The 21,382-nt window shown below is 41.7% G+C and overlaps 2 protein-coding genes across 4 annotated transcripts in view; both read right to left on the reverse strand.

The window, feature by feature from the left end:
- Positions 1-11,301, reverse strand: part of LOC121549975 (rho GTPase-activating protein 12-like) — a 92,525-nt gene extending 81,224 nt beyond the window's left edge. For all 3 annotated transcript variants that reach the window (XM_041862012.2, XM_045210533.1, XM_045210532.1), the window contains exon 1: positions 11,067-11,301. The gene's annotated coding sequence lies outside the window, so the exon portion shown is untranslated. The remainder of the gene's footprint in view (positions 1-11,066) is intronic.
- Positions 11,302-12,179: 878 nt separating this feature from the next.
- LOC121549974 (kinesin-1 heavy chain) overlaps positions 12,180-21,382 on the reverse strand; it is a 36,308-nt gene continuing 27,105 nt past the window's right edge. The window contains exons 16-25 of the mRNA XM_041862011.2: positions 20,990-21,178; positions 20,633-20,750; positions 18,502-18,557; positions 18,093-18,202; positions 17,867-17,968; positions 17,555-17,687; positions 16,479-16,583; positions 15,675-15,891; positions 15,278-15,407; positions 12,180-15,032 (exon numbers count right to left, since the gene is read on the reverse strand). Coding sequence (XP_041717945.1) covers positions 15,289-15,407; positions 15,675-15,891; positions 16,479-16,583; positions 17,555-17,687; positions 17,867-17,968; positions 18,093-18,202; positions 18,502-18,557; positions 20,633-20,750; positions 20,990-21,178 — 1,149 coding nt within the window. The 3' untranslated portion in view covers positions 12,180-15,032; positions 15,278-15,288. The remainder of the gene's footprint in view (positions 15,033-15,277; positions 15,408-15,674; positions 15,892-16,478; positions 16,584-17,554; positions 17,688-17,866; positions 17,969-18,092; positions 18,203-18,501; positions 18,558-20,632; positions 20,751-20,989; positions 21,179-21,382) is intronic.

Here is a 21,382-nt window from a genome sequence, read left to right on the forward strand (position 1 = left end):
AGCTATGACATGGCACCTTGAGTTTGAAAAAATCTATTTTGGTTATTGAACTACAGTAAGTTAAATGGATTTACACCCAGTAACATAATTACGTTAACAGTCCCTGATCTGTACTACACAGAACTGCATAATTATGGATATGAATGTCATTCTCCTCATCATGTTTCACAAGTTTGGACATCACAGTGCAACACAGCAGAGTTGAGTAAAATAGATGGGGAGGCAGGTAACTTGGTGGTTAAGAGCGTTGTGCCAGTAACCGAAAGGTCGCTGGTTCTAATCCCAGAGCCGACTAGGTGAAAAATCTGTCGATGTGCCCTTGAGCAAGGCACTTAACCCTAATTGCTCCTGTAAGTCGCTCTGGATAAGAGCGTCTGCTAAATGACTAAAATGTAAAATGTAATTATAGTACAGTACAATATACTCTACTTTTCTGTACTACTGTATTGTACTGTACTCTAATCACTGTACTGTAATGTACTGTACTCAGTAGTGTACTGTACTGTCCAAACTTGTGAAACACACTGTACGTCTATGATAGTAAAGGGTCTGGAAAAGTAATAGGTCAGTTTGGTGCCCCAGCTGCCATTGAATAATAAAGGCTTAGACATAGAGGAGGGGTCATAGTGATTTGCATTAGCAATAGACATATACAGTGAGGGAAAAAAGTCTTTGATCCCCTGCTGATTTTGTACGTTTGGCCCACTGACAAAGAAATGATCAGTCTATCATTTTTATGGTAGGTTTATTTGAACAGTGAGAGACAGAAAACATCAAAAACATCCAGAAAAATGCATGTCAAAAATGTTATAAATTGATTTGCATTTTAATGAGGGAAATACGTATTTGACCCCCTCGCAATCAGAAAGATTTCTGGCTCCCAGGTGTCTTTTATACAGGTAACGAGCTGAGATTAGGAACACACTCTTAAAGGGAGTGCTCCTAATCTCAGTTTGTTACCTGTATAAAAAACCTGGTGGCCAACTACAAGAAATGTCTGACCTCTGTGATTGCCAACAAGGGTTTTGCCACCAAGTACTAAGTCATGTTTTGCAGAGGGGTCAAATACTTATTTCCCTCATTAAAATGCAAATCAATTTAGAACTTTTTTGACTTGCGTTTTTCTGGATTTTGTTGTTGTTATTCTGTCTCTCACTGTTCAAATAAATCTACCATTAAAATTATAGACTGATCATGTCTTTGTCAGTGGGCAAACGTACAAAATCAGCAGGGGATCAAATACTTTTTTCCCCTCACTGTAGCAGTAGACCACAATGATTTGTCATTCTCAACATATACAAATATGCCTCTGTGCGTTTCATTTGTAAGCTCAAATGGACAGTGAGCAGTGATGTCCAACAGGCCTTCAAAAAACAAAATACTTCTCTGACTTATCATAGAATATGGGGTCATCCTGCAGGTGGTTTCTGAAACTAATTAAATATTTGTAAGAATCAATTGAGTCTAAATTAGGGAAGGTTTCCTCCCAAGGTCAAGAGAGAAAGACCTGTTGTACACTCCAGCCACTAACAAGCTACTTGTATCTGTGGTCTCATGTCAACAAAACTGATGTAATGGTTAAGTTCGTCACCTGGAAGCTTAGCCATATATGGTCTACCGGTTTATTGAAACTCTAAACTCAAGCTGTTGAGAGGTGATATTAACTGGAGAGAGAAGAGAGACAGTAGGGTTGGGCGGTATCCAGATCTTCATTCCGTCATACAGTTTCTGTACCATACCGGGGTATACAGTATTACCGAATGTGCACACAAGGGGCACTATTTCTAAAAAAAAAAATATTTGTATTTTATTATACGCACAAAACAATTTAGGCAACAGGGTTTGCTGTAACCAAAAGCTTGATCTTGACATCTAGCCACTTAGCTAGCAAGTTAGCAAACCAAATGCATAGCTGGAGCCCTGAGCTGGATATAATTTATTTGACACATCTTAGATTTCTTATAATTATACTTAACTTCTAGTTATAAGCAGTGGCATAGCACGCAGCTACGCACACCCGCAGCCCCCGCGATGACCAATTTGGTAACGGAACACGAGTTTAAATTACTTACTAATTCAAAAACAAAATGTATATCAGTAAAATCACTATAACTAATTGGTAGGTCAAGGCTCGATATTAAAATCGTTGGACAAGCAGATTTTACATTTAAGTTGTCTGAATGGACAAGCATATATTTTTTTATCCCTGGTTCATTGAATGAGGGAATTATTTTATAAAGACATAAAAAGTATTTGGCTCTAATTGTAATGTTTCAGGGTGGTCAACCATCCTCCTGGAGAGTCCACGAGAGCTACTGGGGATGCAGGCTTTTGCTCCAGCCCTGCTTCAGTTCGGCTGGCTAGCCGAAGTCGGCTAGGCGAACCGAACGAGTGTGCTCACACACTCCCTTAAATGACCTTCACTTGAAAAATGAGAAAAAAGCAGCAATAGTACTTTTTGTCCGTTTTGAGACGCCGTAGCCAGTATACACATCCTCAAAATAGTCCGAATTAATCGAAGATAACTCAAAAAATTGGTTATTAATGTTGACGTCTTTGCAGAGGAGATCTTTCCTACTTACAAAGCATGTAGAGGTCTGTAATTTTTATCATAGCTACACTTCAACTGTGAGAGACGGAATCTAAAACAAAAATCCAGAAAATAACATTGTATGATAAAAAAAAAAAATAATTGCATTTTATTGCATGACATAAGTATTTGATCACCTACCAACCAGTAAGAATTCCGGCTCTCACAGACCTGTTAGTTTTTCTTTAAGAAGCCCTCCTGTTCTCCACTCATTACCTGTATTAACTGCACCTGTCTGAACTCGTTACCTGTATAAAAGACACCTGTCCACACACTCAATCAAACAGACTCCAACCTCTCCACAATGGCCAAGACCAGAGAGCTGTGTAAGGACATCAGGGATACAATTGTAGACCTGCACAAGGCTGGGATGGGCTACAGGACAATAGGCAAGCAGCTTGGTGAGAAGGCAACAACTGTTGGCGCAATTATTAGAAAATGGAAGAAGTTCAAGATGACGGTCAATCACCCTCGGTCTGGGGCTCCATGCAAGATCTCACCTCGTGGGGCATCAATGATCATGAGGAAGGTGAGGGATCAGCCCAGAACTACACGGCAGGGCCTGGTCAATGACCTGAAGAGAGCTGGGACCACAGTCTCAAAGAAAACCATTAGTAACACACTACGCCGTCATTGATTAAAATCCTGCAGCGCACGCAAGGTCCCCCTGCTCAAGCCAGCGCATGTCCAGGCCCGTCTGAAGTTTGCCAATGACCATCTGGATGATCCAGAGGAGGAATGGGAGAAGGTCATGTGGTCTGATGAGACAAAAATAGAGCTTTTTGGTCTAAACTCCACTCACCGTGTTTGGAGGAAGAAGAAGGATGAGTACAACCCCAAGAACACCATCCCAACCGTGAAGCATGGAGGTGGAAACATAATTCTTTGGGGATGCTTTTCTGCAAAGGGGACAGGACGACTGCACCGTATTGAGGGGGAGGATGGATGGGGCCATGTATCGCAAGATCTTGGCCAACAACCTCCTTCCCTCAGTAAGAGCATTGAAGATGGGTCGTGGCTGGGTCTTCCAGCATGACAACGACCCGAAACACACAGCCAGGGCAACTAAGGAGTGGCTCCGTAAGAAGCATCTCAAGGTCCTGGAGTGGCCTAGCCAGTCTCCAGACCTGAACCCAATAGAAAATCTTTGGAGGGAGCTGAAAGTCCGTATTGCCCAGCGACAGCCCCGAAACCTGAAGGATCTGGAGAAGGTCTGTATGGAGGAGTGGGCCAAAATCCCTGCTGCAGTGTGTGCAAACCTGGTCAAGACCTGCAGGAAACGCATGATCTCTGTAATTGCAAACAAAGGTTTCTGTACCAAATATTAAGTTATGCTTTTCTGATGTATCAAATACTTATGTCATGCAATGAAATACAAATTAATTACTTAAAAATCATACAATGTGATTTTCTGGATTTTTGTTTTAGATTCCGTCTCTCACAGCTGAAGTGTACCTATGATAAAAATTACAGACCTCTACATGCTTTGTAAGTAGGAAAACCTGCAAAATCGGCAGTGTATGTAATACTTGTTCTCCCCACTGTATGCACAAACTGTTCCGGCTGGGAAGCATGCGGACGCCTTAAGTGTATGTGTACTTCTGTCACACGTACTCTCGTGTCACACACAGGAACCAGAGCTCACCCTCTTCAGCTTACACTACCCAGCACATCTAGGGGTGTGAAGAGGGGAGCCTGACTGACTCACTGACAGACACATACGGTGTAAAGAGGTGGGACTGGAGACATATTACAGATAAGCGCAACACGAGTGGTGCTGCATACCCACAGCAATCACTCCCTAACAGGCTCACATAGCTTTTCATCATGCCACCATCTCCTAAGATGGATTAATCATTTTGTTTGGGCATTCTGTAGCCTCGTCCCATACGGTACGCATTGTAGCCAACTTGTATATTTTTCCTTGTAATGTATTGCATGATATACAGTAAGTGTTGGTTAGAGTAGACAGAGAATGGGACGAGGCATTATGTTTCTACGATAAAGGACAAAGTGTTGGTAAGTGACTGACAACTTCGCCACCACACGGTGACACATTGTCTGTGTGATATGACCGTATATAATACTCCTTTGTACTATCTGCAGAATGGAGCACCATCTGTTGAGTCTACCAGTGGCTTCTTCCTTCACACCCTTACAAGGACCTTGTGTCGGGCGTACTTCTCCTCAGCTTCCTTCCAGGGAGTTACACATACAGTTGAAGTCGGAAGTTTACATATACCTTGGCCAAATACATTTGAACTCAGTTTTTCACAATTCCTGACATTTAATCCTAGTAAAAATGCCCCGTTTTAGGATCACCACTTTATTTTAAGAATGTGAAATGTCAGAATAATAGTAGAGAGAATGATTTATTTCAGCTTTTATTTATTTCATCACATTCCCAGTGGGTCAGAAGTTTATATACACTCAATTAGTATTTGGTAGCGTTGCCTTTAAATTGTTTAACTTGGGTCAAACGTTTCAGATAGCCTTCCACAAGCTTCCCACAATACGTTGGGTGAATTTTGGCCCATTCCTCCTGACAGAGCTGGTATAACTGAGTCAGGTTTGTAGGCCTCCTTGCTTGCACACGCTTTTTCAGTTCTGCCCACAAATGTTCTATAGGATTGAGGTCAGGGCTTTGTGATGGCCACTCTAATACCTTGACTTTGTTGTCCTTAAGCCATTTTGCCACAACTTTGGAAGTATGCTTGGGGTCATTGTCCATTTGGAAGACCCATTTGCAACCAAGCTCTAACTTCCTGACTGATGTCTTGAGATAATAATAATAATAATAATAATAATAATAATAATAATAATAATATGCCATTTAGCAGACGCTTTTATCCAAAGCGACTTACAGTCATGCGTGCATAAATGTTTTGTGTATGGGTGGTCCCGGGGATCGAACCCACTACCTTGGCGTTACAAGCGCCGTGCTCTACCAGCTGAGCTACAGACATAATGATGGTCATTATGGCCAAACAGTTCTATTTTTGTTTCATCAGACCAGAGGACATTTCTCCAAAAAGTAAGATCTTTGTCCCCATGTGCAGTTGCAAACCGTAGTCTGGCTTTTTTATGGCAGTTTTGGAGCAGTGGCTTCTTCCTTGCTAAGCGGCCTTTCAGGTTATGTCGATATAGGACTCGTTTTACTGTGGATATAGATACTTTTGTACCTGTTTCCTCCAGCATCTTCACAAGGTCCTTTGCTGTTGTTCTGGGATTTATTTGCACTTTTCGCACCAAAGTACGTTCATCTCTAGGAGACAGAACGCGTCTCCTTCCTGAGCGGTATGATGGCTGCGTGGTCCCATGGTGTTTATACTTGCAAACTTTTGTTTGTACAGATGAACGTGGTACCTTCAGGCATTTGGAAATTGCTCCCAAGAATGAACCAGACTTGTGGAGGTCTACAATTTTTCTTCTGAGGTCTTGGCTGATTTCCCCATGATGTCAAGCAAAGAGGCACTGAGTTTGAAGGTAGTCCTTGAAATATATCCACAGGTACACCTCCAATTGACTCAAATGATGTCAATTAGCCTATCAGAAGCTTCTAAAGCCATGATATCATTTTCTGGAATTTTCCAAGTTGTTTAAAGGCACAGTCAACTTAGTGTATGTCAACTTCTGACCCCACTGGAATTGTGATACAGTGAATTATAAGTGAAATAATCTGTCTGTAAACAATTGTTGGAAAAATTACTTGTCTCATGCACAAAGTAGATGTCCTAACCGACTTGCCAAAATTATAGTTTGTTAACAAGAAATTTGTGGAGTGGTTGAAAAACGAGTTTTAATGACTCCAACCTAAGTGTATGTAAACTTCCGACTTCAACTGTAGGCTCCTATTCCCCAAGGAGGCAGTGTCAAGATCTCTAAAGACCTTGTGAATGTTAATATTATGTTTATAACTAATCTATAGTTGTAACAAAAGGTTGCAAAAATGTTGTTCTCAGTAATATTCCTAGTCTGAGATTTCCATGGTATTTGGTATTTTATTAGGATCCCCATTAGCTGTTGCAAAAGCAGCAGCTACTCTTCCTGGGGTCGACACAAAACATGAAATACAGAACATTAATAGACAAGAACAGCTCAAGGACAGAACTACATAAAACAATTTTAAAGGCACACGTAGCCTACATATCAATTCATACACACAAACTATCTAGGTCACATAGAGAAGAGGCGTTATCTGTTTTTTGAAACAAGGTTTGCTGTTTATTTGAGCAATATGAGATGGAACTGAGTTCCATGCAATAATGGCTCTATATAATACTGTATGCTTTCTTGAATTTGTTCTGGATTTGGGGACTGTGAAAAGACCCCTGGTGGCATGTCTGGTGGGGTAAGTGTGTGTGTCAGAGCTGTGTGTAAGTTGACTATGCAAACAATTAGGGATTTTCAACACATTAATGTTTCTTATAAAAACTCATTTGGCAACTCAATTGAACCAATGGATGACTTCTATGGAAGAGGGGTCAATCAAACCCACAACAAACCTCAAAACCCAGATAAGAAAACTCTGGTGATGGAGCCACAGCATTACTTCCGACACATAAATCACCCCATTCTAAACTACAGCTAACTGTAAATACGTCCGACTTCTGAGAAACAATCAAACTGACAGCTTGAGTAACAGTGTTTTTGAAGGCTTTAACCTACTGACTCCCCTCTCTCTGTCTGCATCCCAAATAGCACCCTATTTACCCTATGGGCCCTGGTCAAAAGTAGTGCAGTATATAGGGAATAGGGTGCAATTTGGGACGCAACCTCCGACTGTGATGTGTCGTTAATTTCTGTGGCAGGCTGCCTGGTTGTGAACCAAGGAAATAAAATCCATCTCAGATAAACTCTCTGCTCTAAGAAGAACAAAATACAGTCAGTCCTCAAGCAATAGGCACTGAGCCAACTTGTTGCTCTGTTATTGATCAAAATCAAAACGTGGCAGACAAGTAAAAATGCCTTTCAAAATGGCAATGGCTCACCTTTGGGAGGTCTCACCCTATTGAATGAGCTCCAAAATACTAGGCTACTTGTTGATTACCCTCTTTTATACCGCATATAATAGGGAATTATTCATGCTTATCTTGATGTTCAGGTCCCCTGTAGGCTATGCACCAATAAGATATATACAGTGGGGAAAAAAAGTATTTAGTCAGCCACCAATTGTGCAGGTTCTCCCACTTAAAAAGATGAGAGAGGCCTGTAATTTTCATCATAGGTACACGTCAACTATGACAGACAAATTAAGAAAAAAAAATCCAGAAAATCACACTGTAGGATTTTTAATGAATTTATTTGCAGATTATGGTGGAAAATAAGTATTTGGTCACCTACAAACAAGCAAGATTTCTGGCTCTCACAGACCTGTAACTTCTTCTTTAAGAGGCTCCTCTGTCCTCCACTCGTTACCTGTATTAATAGCACCTGTTTGAACTTGTTATCAGTATAAAAGACACCTGTCCACAACCTCAAACAGTCACACTCCAAACTCCACTATGGCCAAGACCAAAGAGCTGTCAAAGGACACCAGAAACAAAATTGTAGACCTGCACCAGGCTGGGAAGACTGAATCTGCAATAGGTGAGCAGCTTGGTTTGAAGAAATCAACTGTGGGAGCAATTATTAGGAAATGGAAGACATACAAGTCCACCGATAATCTCCCTCGATCTGGGGCTCCACGCAAGATCTCACCCCGTGGGGTCAAAATGATCACAAGAACGGTGAGCAAAAATCCCAGAACCACACGGGGGACCTAGTGAATGACCTGCAGAGAGCTGGGACCAAAGTAACAAAGCCTACCATCAGTAACACACTACGCCGCCAGGGACTCAAATCCTGCAGTTCCAGACGTGTCCCCCTGCTTAAGCCAGTACATGTCCAGGCCCGTCTGAAGTTTGCTAGAGTGCATTTGGATGATCCAGAAGAGGATTGGGAGAATGTCATGTGGTCAGATGAAACCAAAATAGAACTTTTTGGTAAAAACTCAACTCGTCGTGTTTGGAGGACAAAGAATGCTGAGTTGCATCCAAAGAACACCATACCTACTGTGAAGCATGGGGGTGTAAACATCATGCTTTGGGGCTGTTTTTTCTGCAAAGGGACCAGGACGACTGATCCGTGTAAAGGAAAGAATGAATGGGGCCATGTATCGTGAGATTTTGAGTGAAAACCTCCTTCCATCAGCAAGGGCATTGAAGATGAAACGTGGCTGGGTCTTTCAGCATGACAATGATCCCAAACACACTGCCCGGGCAACGAAGGAGTGGCTTCGTAAGAAGCATTTCAAGGTCCTGGAGTGGCCTAGCCAGTCTCCAGATCTCAACCCCATAGAAAATCTTTGAGGGAGTTGAAAGTCCGTGTTGCCCAGCGACAGCCCCAAAACATCACTGCTCTAGAGGAGATCTGCATGGAGGAATGGGCCAAAATAGTGTGTGAAAACCTTGTGAAGACTTACAGAAAACGTTTGACCTGTGTCATTGCCAACAAAGGGTATATAACAAAGTATTGAGAAACTTTTGTTATTGACCAAATACTTATTTTCCACCATAATTTGCAAATAAAATCATAAAAAATCCTACAATGTGATTTTCTGGAAAAAAAATTCTCATTTTGTCTGTCATAGTTGACGTGTACCTATGATGAAAATTAAAGGCCTCTCTCATCTTTTTAAGTGGGAGAACTTGCACAATTGGTGGCTGACTAAATACTTTTTTTCCCCACTGTATGCGCCCCATGATAAGATCTAAAGCAGGGGTGTCAAACATATGGCCCATGGGGCATACATTCATACAGTTTATTGACTGTGTCCAGAGCTCGCTAATAATCACCGAAATGAAAGCTAGACAGTCAGGGAGAATCGAAAATTCGAAAAACGATGGCTAAAATACCATTTTTCCAAATTTTGAAGGGGATGGAAAAAATAACCCGTTTTCAGTGCAGCCCTCCGGACCTCGTTGAAGAGGTGAATGCAGCCCCAGGGGCAAAATTTGTTTGACACCCCTGATCTAAAGCATCTGCTTTTTGTGATGATCTCTCCATACATCCACAGCCACACACTAAATGGATTACTGAAAATTATTATGTAGAAAAATATGTCCTATTATTAGAAAGAAAAAAATCTGCAAACTGGGGACCCCTCCTAAGGTCTGACGATGATGGGTGGATTATCATTATGTAAGTAACATTAACTATGCTTTTATTTTCACACATCTGCGCATCGCTGGCCACGCAAGCACCAAAACACAGATTCTACATGCCTTTGTCGCAGTGGTTCTATTGGAAACAGAATAACATATGTCACTAAGGCTGTGCGGTAGCCAACAACATGTGCATATATGCCTACTGCTGTTCAAATGTTATCAATTTTAGTTGTATATTCGTGTGTGGATGGGGATAAGTAATGGAGCAAAGAAGCATTGCATTCAACAACTTTGCAAGGCAAAAACATGGATTAAATATCTGAGTTTTCGCTGGTTTTTGTAGAACCACCTGCAACCGGAAACGGACATTTCACCGAATCAAAAACGAAGAAAGAATGTATCGCCAAGAAAAAAAGGTTAGTTGAAAAATCTATGGCGGTGGTTTGTAATGGGCTTTCCTGTAATGCCCAGTAATGGACACCAAAAAGCATGTAACTAGGCTCTAGCAGACCTGCTCTGATTTAGAGCCAAGGCAAGGTCCTGGGTACTTTTCAGCTTGCATTTACATAACAATGGCTAACTGTGAACTTTAACACCGTCTCACAAAGCAACAGTCTTGAATGATGCAGGTTGTTGATTCTGCTCGCCACAAGTCTTTTTATCCATCACTCCTGATGGAAACAATAACGCTAGAGCTAAAATTAACATAAAACACTGGCGACCCGCTGGTGTGGGGGTAAGTCTAGATGGAAAAGCACCATTGAAATACAACAAAAGGAGTTTAATCCATATTCAATGTCAACAAAAGACCCTGAAACCACAAAAGTCTGGCAAGTGCCATTAACGTTAGTAGTGGTGCAGGCAAAGCTGAGGAAAAATGATCCCTTAATGAAACATTTTGGACACAGATGTGATTAATATCGAACTATTAGACGTGTTAGGAATAATTTGCCAACCAATTGCAGGCTACCTATGCTAAGAAACCAATGCGTTGTACAAAAATGCAGCCAATGTATCACGTGAAACCCACGTACAACCAAAACAATATTGGCACCCCAATATCACCCAGAGACAAAACAATCCCCCGCCTCCTTTGCCATGATTGTGTGCGTTGTAGCCTAAATATCACAGAGCTCACGTTTATAGATATAGTTATATGTTACTACACCACAACAACAGTAGGTTCTAATGCAGCCATCTGTAAAGGAATTCGAGGTCGAAGAATCAAAAGTAGCCAGTCGTTTTGCAACAATGCATTACAACAAGGTAACTCTGGAAGTAACCAATAGCTATCCGCGGTCTTGCGATGAATGATGTAGCCTACACACCTTGTTAACGGTATCTTCTTTCTCTTCAAATAATAAGCTGGCGAACGGCGGTTGTTTTCAGCGGAACTTTTCCTCCAGATATATCATTGGTCTAAACTGCTCCTAGATAGTATGCGACTCGAGTACGCTAACTCTGTATTCAGTATTCACAATCCCCCGCCTCGTTTTCACTCTGCGGTGGTGCTATCGCTTGTGAGCGTTGGGTTGGTCGGTTCTCCCACCCTGCCAGTCTGTCTGTCTGCCAACTATGATGGACGATAGGCTTCCTGGCATGCCCTCTCGTGGTCAATAGTCAGTGGGTATAGGCTACCACTGGCTTTCTTTGAAAGCTGTTCTACCAGTCTTAATTTTGAAAATATGTTATTTGTTCCGAATTACAGTTTAATTTGTAACAAATGTGGTTTATTGGTTTAGCCTATAGGCTACTATATCCCATGTGTAACGTGATGGGGTTGATATGGGTATCTTTTAGTTGCAATGATAATCTGACAATTCAAATACCGGTGATGATGATACAAATACCAATTCAAATCACCGGTCTGGTGATCATCAAGACTGAGCTCCATAAAGAAAGAGCTCATAATTTACCGTCTCGGTTTCTTGAGGCACCATCGGTTACCATCTCAAACCAAATCTGTGACAGACTATTCAAGACGGCCCAACAATGATCTAATTATTTAATAATAGATTATGGGGGATTTGGAGTTGCCACATTAGGATTTGCCAAATTATCCTCACCAAAAATAAATCACTATTCTTTGTAAGAAAAGCCAGTCCTGGCAAAGCTAAGTAAAACAATTACTGAAACCATATCACCAAAATGTACAATAGCTTGCCTTTCACTGATCAGATTCCGTTATTTGATAGCGTGTGACAGTACCATAGCGTGCTCTGCTGGTGTGAATGGGCCAGTGCATCCTACGGCCCATTGAACGCAGGTAATCTACTGGTAGGGCTGGGCAATCGTTGCCATGAGCAACAAGCATTTTTAAACTACGTGTACTATTCTATCAGACAAGGGTGTTGTCGTGACCCAATCAGTATGATATATGGATCCCATACTTTCCATGTAATACAAGCATCTCCCTTCTGTGAGTAAAAACTCAAACCACAAAGAGGAAACATTCACTTTTAATAAAGAAGCAGGTAAATGTAAATGTTTATCAATTTCCACTGGCCTCCGAATTTCCTTCACTTCGCTGCTTAATTCATTGACCGTTGAAAGCAAGGTTGGAGTGTTTCCTTCCCTTTCCTGATGAAAAAAAGTTGACCACGATAAACGAGTAAGTAGTGCACTGACTTCTCTCTTTGAGACTTTATTGGTTTAATCTCTAGGGTAAAATCTTGGGAAACAAGGCTACAGAAAGCACTTGAGGATAACGATGTGCAGTTCACTGCAATTTGATCTCCGTTATATAATATACACACACACAATTTGCATCTTACACAGACAGTGCAGGCCGTCCTAACCTGGCCAGACCACGAGTTCTCGGACAATCATTTCATTATGATTACTTAAGTTTACAACCCAAAGACAGAACAAGTCCGGTTATGCTTTGCTTGTTTGTTTTTCTTTTGCAGAAAAAGAGCAGAATCGGTATTTGAGCGGTCCTTTATGGCAGGTACAGTTACGACAGCTACAGTTATAATCCAAGATACATTTCAAAAGTGCTTCAGGCTAAATTTCAACTTCAAATATAATAATAATATGCCATTTAGCAGACGCTTTTATCCAAAGCGACTTACAGACATGTGCGCATACATTTTTACGTATGGGTGGTCCCGGGGATCGAACCCAATCACGCATCATGATAATGATCAACCAAAAGTCAGGAGACTTTTGTTTGTTTTAATTTGCTTTAAATGCAGGTCCCACTCCCTCACTTAATCCTTGTGTTGTTAAACCTTCTTCACAATAACTGATCCATATTGCACTCATAATAGTCAGGTATGTACAGCACTGGGCTATAAGACAGTATTTTCTTTGCAGATGCTTCAGAGTTTTACACTCATTAAGGGGAAGGAAGGACAACGTTTTGAATCATTTCATTTTCTGATAGAGATGGATACAAATAGTCAAATCAATAAAGGTAAACAAAAAAAGAAAAAACCCATTTAGGAAGTTTAAAAAATTACAGCGTCTAAAGCGTTTATCCTGCTGACACAGCAATAAATAACTCAGATGCCATCTATCGACTGTAGCTAGGGGAGGATGGTGTTATGAAGATTGGCGACTGCTTGGACAAGACAGGCACCGTTCCTATATCCACATTAGCATGTAATCTTGTTCACTAGACACTATTAGAAGGAGACAAGGTTACTTAGAATGAAGCAATGCATTGGCTAGTTTGGACATGTGAGTGTAGACGCAGATCCCAATTCACCACTCCCCCAAGCAAACCCCTGCCTTGTTAGCCTGCATACAAGAGGCAAGTGTGCAGTGTAATAAAATGAAAAAGTTGGGCTGCTGAAGACTTTTGTTGACAGATTCAGACACACAGATGAAGAAAAAAAAGTTGAATACAGAGAGAAAAACAGAATCACTCCAATGTATGCCCAAACCACACAACTACGCATAGGCAGTAGGCACAGAAACAAAATGTGCACACATCAAGAAACAATGACACTCATAGTCTAAAATGAGGGGCTCATACAAGTTCTCTCACAAACTAACCAATGGAAAATAAAGTCAACCCATTTCTATAATTTCATCTGAGGACATTTGTTTAAACGTCATCTTCCAAATAGAGCGTTTTCATATTTTCTTATGATAGGTGGAATGGAGGGATAGCTGGCATAGTGACATCATAAACTTTACAAATTCATCAGGACAGTCAATGATCAGAATAGTCAAGCATCTAGAACAATTTTTTTGTGGTCCAAGAAGTAATCTTTCCACTGACATACTTTTCTCTTCAGTGATAACATTGACATCAGTAGGCCAAGATGTTGCATTTCTTCAATTTTACCAAACGGGATATGCAGCGCTTGCATATGCTGATATTGATATACATACAGTACTAGGGAACATTGCAGTTCAACCATTATAATGTCATCATACAGTACATTAACATCCACTGGATATCTTGGACTTAGGCGTGACATTGAAGCAGCTTCATTTTCTAATGTGACAAAATCTCACTCTTTTTGCATGTCTGCCATTCTCCTCAGTTGTTCTATCCAACAGGGTGCGTCTCAAATGGCACCCTATTCCCTATTTAGTGCACTACTTTTGACCAAGCTCTTGTAGTGCATTATAAAGGGAATAGGATGCCATTTGGGAGTCCTTTTCTGTCAATCGCAGGTGCATGGTCCTGAAGATGTGTTCTACTACAGCATTTTAGCTCCGTAAGAAACAAACGTTAAAGAAAAAAATATGTTAGTGCTCATCCTAACTGTACAATAGAGGACAGTAGTGTTTTTATACCTTTAAAATAAGCTTTATCAATCTAGACAGGAGGGTTAATTTGATGATATACTGTACATGGATAATCAGGCTAGGATGCTTCTCAGCGGATCTTCCAAACTTTGTCTTATTTTTATTTTTCGGAGAACCTGCGACGACATACATTCAACTTGGCACAGTGCAGACTAAAACCTATTAGGACATTAATGGACAAACTGCTGTGCGATAGATAAAATGGACGAGCTACGAGTATGCGTTATTAGTTACATGTTGTTGTTAATTTCGCCAGGCGCCAAGATTGCACTTTTATTCTATTGTTTGATCTCTGTCTTTTGTTTTGTAAGGAAATCAATTTCATTCATACATTAAAACAAAAGGATCAGGAAAAAGAACTGTACAGCCTGTGTCTATTTCTTACATATATATAGTCATATATATATATATAAATGTTGATACTGGAAGAATCGTCCCATGTCACGTGACAAGTTCTGTATAGTGGAATGCCAGCTCCTGTGGGTGATCTTTGCATCTTCTGTGATTATGTTTATCTTCTTCAGCAACTGAAGGAAAAAGAGAGCAAGAAGACAAAATGAGTGGAGGTAAAGCAAGACTTGTTTGAGCTCTGCTGCCATCTCTGCCTTGTCTATAAAACAGGGTCGTGTTCAGTAGTAATTAATGCCACGGAAAACGAGTATCTGTGTTCTTATTGGACAAATTCAGGTAGTGCCTCCCGGCTTCGAAACGTTTTCTACCCAACCGAACATCAGACTGGCTCAGTAAAGTCTTCTGAGAGGCCTCGACTTACTTCTTGTTCCCTCATTGCTTGGCCCCTCCTCCTCTGATGGCGGTGGGCTGGTTGTTGAAGAGCCCAGCCCGGTTGACGTTGGGGTGGGTGGGGGACGCCACAGGGGGCTGGCCAGGCCGGATGGGTTTGGCTGGGGAGGACAGAGGCACAGCACAGGTTACATACCATCAAAGGAACACTAATGGCATCACTATTTAGCGTCTGAAAAGACCAAAATGTAATGTAAATGTATTTATAGTATTATAGACAAAAACATTATGTCAGGCAGAACAGAGGACAGATCTTTCGGAATAAAAAGCAAGCATTCAACTCTTAAATCAGTGTGTGTGTGAATATTAATGACTGCGTGTGTATGAATATGTGTGTGTTTATGCCTATGTGTGTCCTCGCTCCTCACCAATCTGAGCAGAGTGGCCCCTCCTGGCCATGTTCTTGGCCCTGACGGCCTCTTTGATGCGGTCCACCTCCTGCTGGTAGCGTTTGCGGTCGCGTGCGGCGTTCTCTTTGGCCTCCTTCAGGGCCGACTCCAGGGCCTTGACTCGCTCAGCTGTAGCACGCAGGCGCTTCTCCAGTTTAGGAAGCTCACAGCGCAGGTCTGCATTATCACGCACCAGCTAGAGGAGGGGAGGGATAGTGAGTGAGTGAGTGAGTGAGTGAGAGGGAGGAATAGACAGAGACTGTGACCAATCATACAGGTTTCACACTAATTAATTCGGTCTTTCTTTCAGTCACATTGCAGTTGTCCTTGGTATCTTTTTGATGTGTGAAGAACATTTGTGTTGACAGAAGAGTACCTGTATCTTGGAGTAATTTGGCATGTCTGTAACAGAGCCTTCCATTACAATAAAGGGCACAGAATGAACAGGCATAGAACCCATTATGGCGTCATTGAAATGAATGGGGACGTGCATTCTACTCAGTCTAATTCTATGGTCTGTACCTGCTTACTGACTTTAGTGAACCATACCATTCTAATTCTATGGTCTGTACCTGCTTACTGACTTTAGTGAACCATACCATTCTAATTATATGGTCTGTACCTGCTTACTGACTTTAGTGAACCATACCATTCTAATTCTATGGTCTGTACCTGCTTACTGACTTTAGTGAACCATACCATTCCATCAAAGCAGGATACTTCTCTGCCATGGAAGACCTCATAACATCAGATGTATTTGTGTGTGTTTCTTTGTTTGTTTACCTGTTTGTGGACCTTTGTAAGCTGTTCCAGGTTGTTCTCCAGAAAGGAGATCTTCTGTTTCTGAGCAGCACTGCCCCCTGTATCATCTGAGTCCATCTCAGCGCTCTGCAGAAAACATACATTTTACAGAACATTTACTTTTATAGCACATTTATCAATCACTCCATTTATTTATCATTTATGAGACACACGCTTCTCCATTTTCTGTGAAAGGCTCCATTAAAGCCACAAGTTAAGAGTTTGAAATGATCACTGGGAAGCAGTAAATTAATATACCACATTGTGCCTTTCACTGATCCATATACTTTCAAGGTGGAATTGTGGTACCACAAGCTTATAACAAATATAAAATACCACAAATATCACATTTGTGACTCAGAGCTGATAAGAGACTTTTAATCTAACTTATTGCAGTGATCCAGGGTCACCCGTTCTCTCCTCTCCATCGTATCTATGTGAGCCAGCTACAGCCTGGAGCCCGAGGGTTGGTGAAGAACCTCATACTAGTCACTGAGGGTCTGAATCACAGCAGCACAGCGGATGCGTCCTAAACGGCACCCTATTCCCTATATAGTGCACTACTTTGGACCCTATGAGCCCTGGTCAAAAGTAGTCCACTATAAAGAGAATAGGGTGCCATTTGGGACACAGACAGCATCGTATTTAAATCTTTACCTTTGAAGAAGAGAACTACAGGCTGACCTAGTTACCAATGCCTCCCTCTTTTGTCTGCTGAGGAGGTTCATTAAACATTCAACAGGGTAACACTAAAGTGGGGCGCTTCAGGCCAGGGTTAAGGGAACAGTTTTATTTAACGGAAAAGTCTACACCGGTTGTATTCGGCACATGAAACATCAAATTTGATTTGAACGAGGATGTGTGTCCCGCACTGTCCCGGTCCAGGTGATGATGGTACGGTCGCTCTTGCAATGTAATGGCAATATGTGAACGTTGTGCATTACAGGGCTGATAAAGTAACTGATTCATATGGTTCCTTCTTGGTCTTTCTAAAATGATAATGAGGGGGCGGAAAGGTGCATCTCTGGCTTGTAAAAAGCTAACTCAGTGCGTTTTACCTTCTTGACTCTGGTAGCCAGGTCCTGAACAAACAGCTTTCTGAGGTTGTGTAGCGTCTGAAGCTCCTTAGCCACAGTCTCCTCCAGCCCCTTCAAGTCTTGTCTGGCCTGCTCTCTCCTGTCCTGCATCACCCTGTAACACACACACAAAACCAGATCAGTGATTCCCCATTGCCACGTCACAGCTGTTCATATGGCTGCAGACATTAGTCATGTATTTCTTCTCATTTATGCAGGCAAATCAGCTAAGGACACCTTTGTGTGTATATATCGATTGTGTGTACGATGGCAACTGGATGTGTGTTTACGTACGTGAGCTCGTGCAGCTTGCGGCTCTTCTCCTGGTCGGTGGACTTGAGCTTCTCGTGCTCCACCCTCAGACGCTCCTGTTCCAGCATGATCTCCTGGTTCAGACTGGAGAGAGACAGATCCAGACGTAGTGAGACAGAGACGGCAACTAACTACAAAAGAACAGTTGTTCCATATGTCATTTTTGTGTCCGATGAGCCTCAAGGAATGATTGTGCGTGTTCCCTTACTCCTGGAGCTCAGTGATGAGTTTCTCCTTGTTGTCCAGCTCGTCTCTCAGGCTGCTGATCTGTTTCTGATGGGCCTCACGGTGAGACTGGATCTGATGCTCAACCGCCTCCTAGGATCAACGGACACATATACAACTAGTGACCAACAAATATATGAAAACTGAGTACCAACACAAAATAATAGTATTTTTAGCAGACACTTATCTAAAGGGACTTTCATAGCAGTAACCTTTGACAAAGATATATATTGAGTATATTTGGCCCATACAGGATTCAAACATACAATCATGGAGAATCTTGTACACAAATACAACTGATTACCAACACATAAAGTTTGAATAATCGGAATTATCAGTTATCAAGTGAGGAAAGAATAGCCTGTCAGGAGAAATCCACTGTTGGTCATTACCTTTACTTCAGTTGCAGTTTGGACCTCATTCTCCTTCTCCATAGCCTGGACTTTCTCTGTGAGGGGAGAAAAGTAGATGTGTGTCAGCAATCATTTCACCACTAGATAGCACTATACTGTTCAGGGCTCGACATACAGGGCTGCCCGCTGGCCCGGGGAGGTTTTGGAAACCCTCCGGGCCAATCGATCATCCCAGTCCTTGGCACGCTCGGGCCAGTGATTTTTGTTTTGTAATCTAAGATATAAAATTGATTCAAAAGATGTTCCAAGTTATGATATCTACCAGTAAATACTAAGGCAAGAATGGGTATGCAAACCAGGTATTTAAAAAGTAAAAAATATTGGTTGAATCTTGGAATAGCCTACCTTAAAAATCTGACATTTTCTCTAGGCTATTTGGGTCCTTGAAAAGACATTGAAGTTATGGTAGCCGATTTAGAAGTTCTACAGCTCCAAAATATACGGAATAAAAATATAAACGCAACATGTAAAGTGTTGATCCCATGTTTCATGAGCTGAAATAAAAAGATCAGACATTTTCCATACGCACAAAAAGCATATTTCTCTCAAATTTGGTGCACAATTTTGTTAAGATCGCTGTTAGTGAGCATTTCTCCTTTGCCAAGATAATCCATCCACCTGACAAGTGTGGCATATCAAGAAGCTGATTAAACAGCATGATCATTACACAGGTGCACCTTGTGCTGGGGACAATAAAAGGCCCCTCTAAAATGTGCAGTTTTGTCACAACACAATGCCACAGATGTCTCATGTTTTGAGGGAGCATGTAATTGGCATGCTGACTGCAGGAATGTCCACCAGAGCTGTTGCCAGAGAATTAATGTTAATTTCTCTACCATAAGCCGCCTCCAACTTTGTTTTAGAGAAACGCAGACCATGTGTAACCACGCCAGGACCTTCACATCCGGCTTTTTCACCTGCCACCTGGACAGCTGATGAAATTGAGGAGTAGTTCGGTCTGTAATAAAGCCCTTTTGTGGGGAAAAACTTATTCTGATTGGCTGGGCCTGGCTTCCCAGTGTGTGTGCCTATGCTCTCCCTGGCCCACCCATGGCTGCGCCTCTGCCCAGTTATGTGAAAACCATAGATTAGGGCCTAAGGAATGTATTTAAATTGACTGATTTCCTTAAATGAACTGTAACTCAGTAAAACCGTTGAATGTTGCGTTTATATTTTTGTTCAGTATAACTATTCTGTGATTTCATTTCAGGGCTCAACGGCGAGATGTAGCCGTTTTCATTTGTTTTCCGCCGTTTCAATTGAAGGGTGTTGCGCTAACCTGTTGCAGTTATTATGAGCAAGACGACGTCGAATGTTGGCTTCAACTTGGTTTTCCATACAAAGCGTTCTATTACAAAGGGAACACGTTTTTTGGGGTCGCTTTCTCATTTTAAAACATGATACAATAACCCCTCAATAACTCATCAACATCTCAAATGGCAAGACTGACTAGCTACCACATGGACAGGCTTCATAGAGTGTTTGTGTCGGGAGCATGCTGTCTATTTAGCCAGGCATTGCCCACATTCTGACATATTTTAGAATGTTTAAATAACGTGAACGTCAATGCATAATGCCATTGGGTAGGCCTATAAAAATATTAATTATTCTTAAAGTGGTAATGCATACTTTTTTTCTATAGGCTATTACAACAATTACATATAAAATGTAGGTCCTTGAAAATTACAATTAAGTACTTGAAAAAATTATTGAAAGTCCTTGAATTTGACTTACCAATGTCTGTATGAACCCTGTATAGCCTACTTGCTCAGCCCACAAATGAAAGATAAAATCACCTGCTATTGAAATGATGTACACCATTCGCTTTCCAGTCAGATCTGGACCCGGGCCAGTATTATTAAAATAATTATCGGGCCAGTAGCTTTCAGTTGGCACTGACCCATGTACCACTGGAAAATGTACCTGAATGTCGAGCCCTGCTGTTGAAAAGCTGGGTGTCAACCTGTAGCCAAATGTGTCCATGGGTTTGTAAAAATAATATATAAAAATACACATTTCAATAATGAATGTGTGATGTGCCTTCTTGGGGACAGGTCTTCCTATTTGAATAAAGGATGAATAAATTATAAATTAAAGCGGTTGTAGTCACCCTGAGTGCTGATCTTGACCAGCTCCTCATTCAGAGAGTCTACGTTCTCCTCCAGCTGTCTCTTCTTCTGCTCCACGTTCTGAAGGTACTCTGTCAGGGACTTGATCTTAGCCTCGTGCTTGAGGGGGAGAGAGAGAGAAAGTGAAAATGGAGCAATACATGGAACCAGGGTTGGGGTAGATTTCATTTCAATTCAGTGAATTCAGGAGGTAAACTGTAACCCCATTCCCTATCCAAATGTTACTCATTGCTTTTCATTCACTGAATTGAAATAGAAGTGATTCGATTTTAATTTGAGTGACAGCCACCCTGTGACACCCTCTCCCGAGCCCTCTTGTTCCAGGTGACGTTGGTTACCTGGGAGATGCGTAGCTGACAGGCGGCCAGCTCCTTCTCGTTCTCGTCCATCTTCTCGTTGCTCTCGGCCTGGGTGCTCTCCAGCTGCTTGCTGCGTTTCACCATGGTCTTCACCTCTGACTTCATCTTACTGATGTACAGACGAGCCACCGTGAACTCCTCGTCTATCAGACCACTGCCCTCGTGTTGCTGGGAGGGGGGAAAGGGGGAGGAGACGAGGTAAAGGCACAAATGTTAGACTCAAATGTCACCGTGCAAAAGACATGCATCAGACAATGTAACTAATGCATAGTTTAGGAGGAGGTTACGTATGTTTGGGATGAGGTTATGTATGGTTTGAGATGAGGTTACGTATGGTTTGGGATGAGGTTACATATGTTTGGGATGAGGTTA

Source organism: Coregonus clupeaformis, chromosome 34 (assembly GCF_020615455.1).
Source record: "Coregonus clupeaformis isolate EN_2021a chromosome 34, ASM2061545v1, whole genome shotgun sequence".
In the NCBI taxonomy this organism is placed as follows: domain Eukaryota; kingdom Metazoa; phylum Chordata; class Actinopteri; order Salmoniformes; family Salmonidae; genus Coregonus; species Coregonus clupeaformis.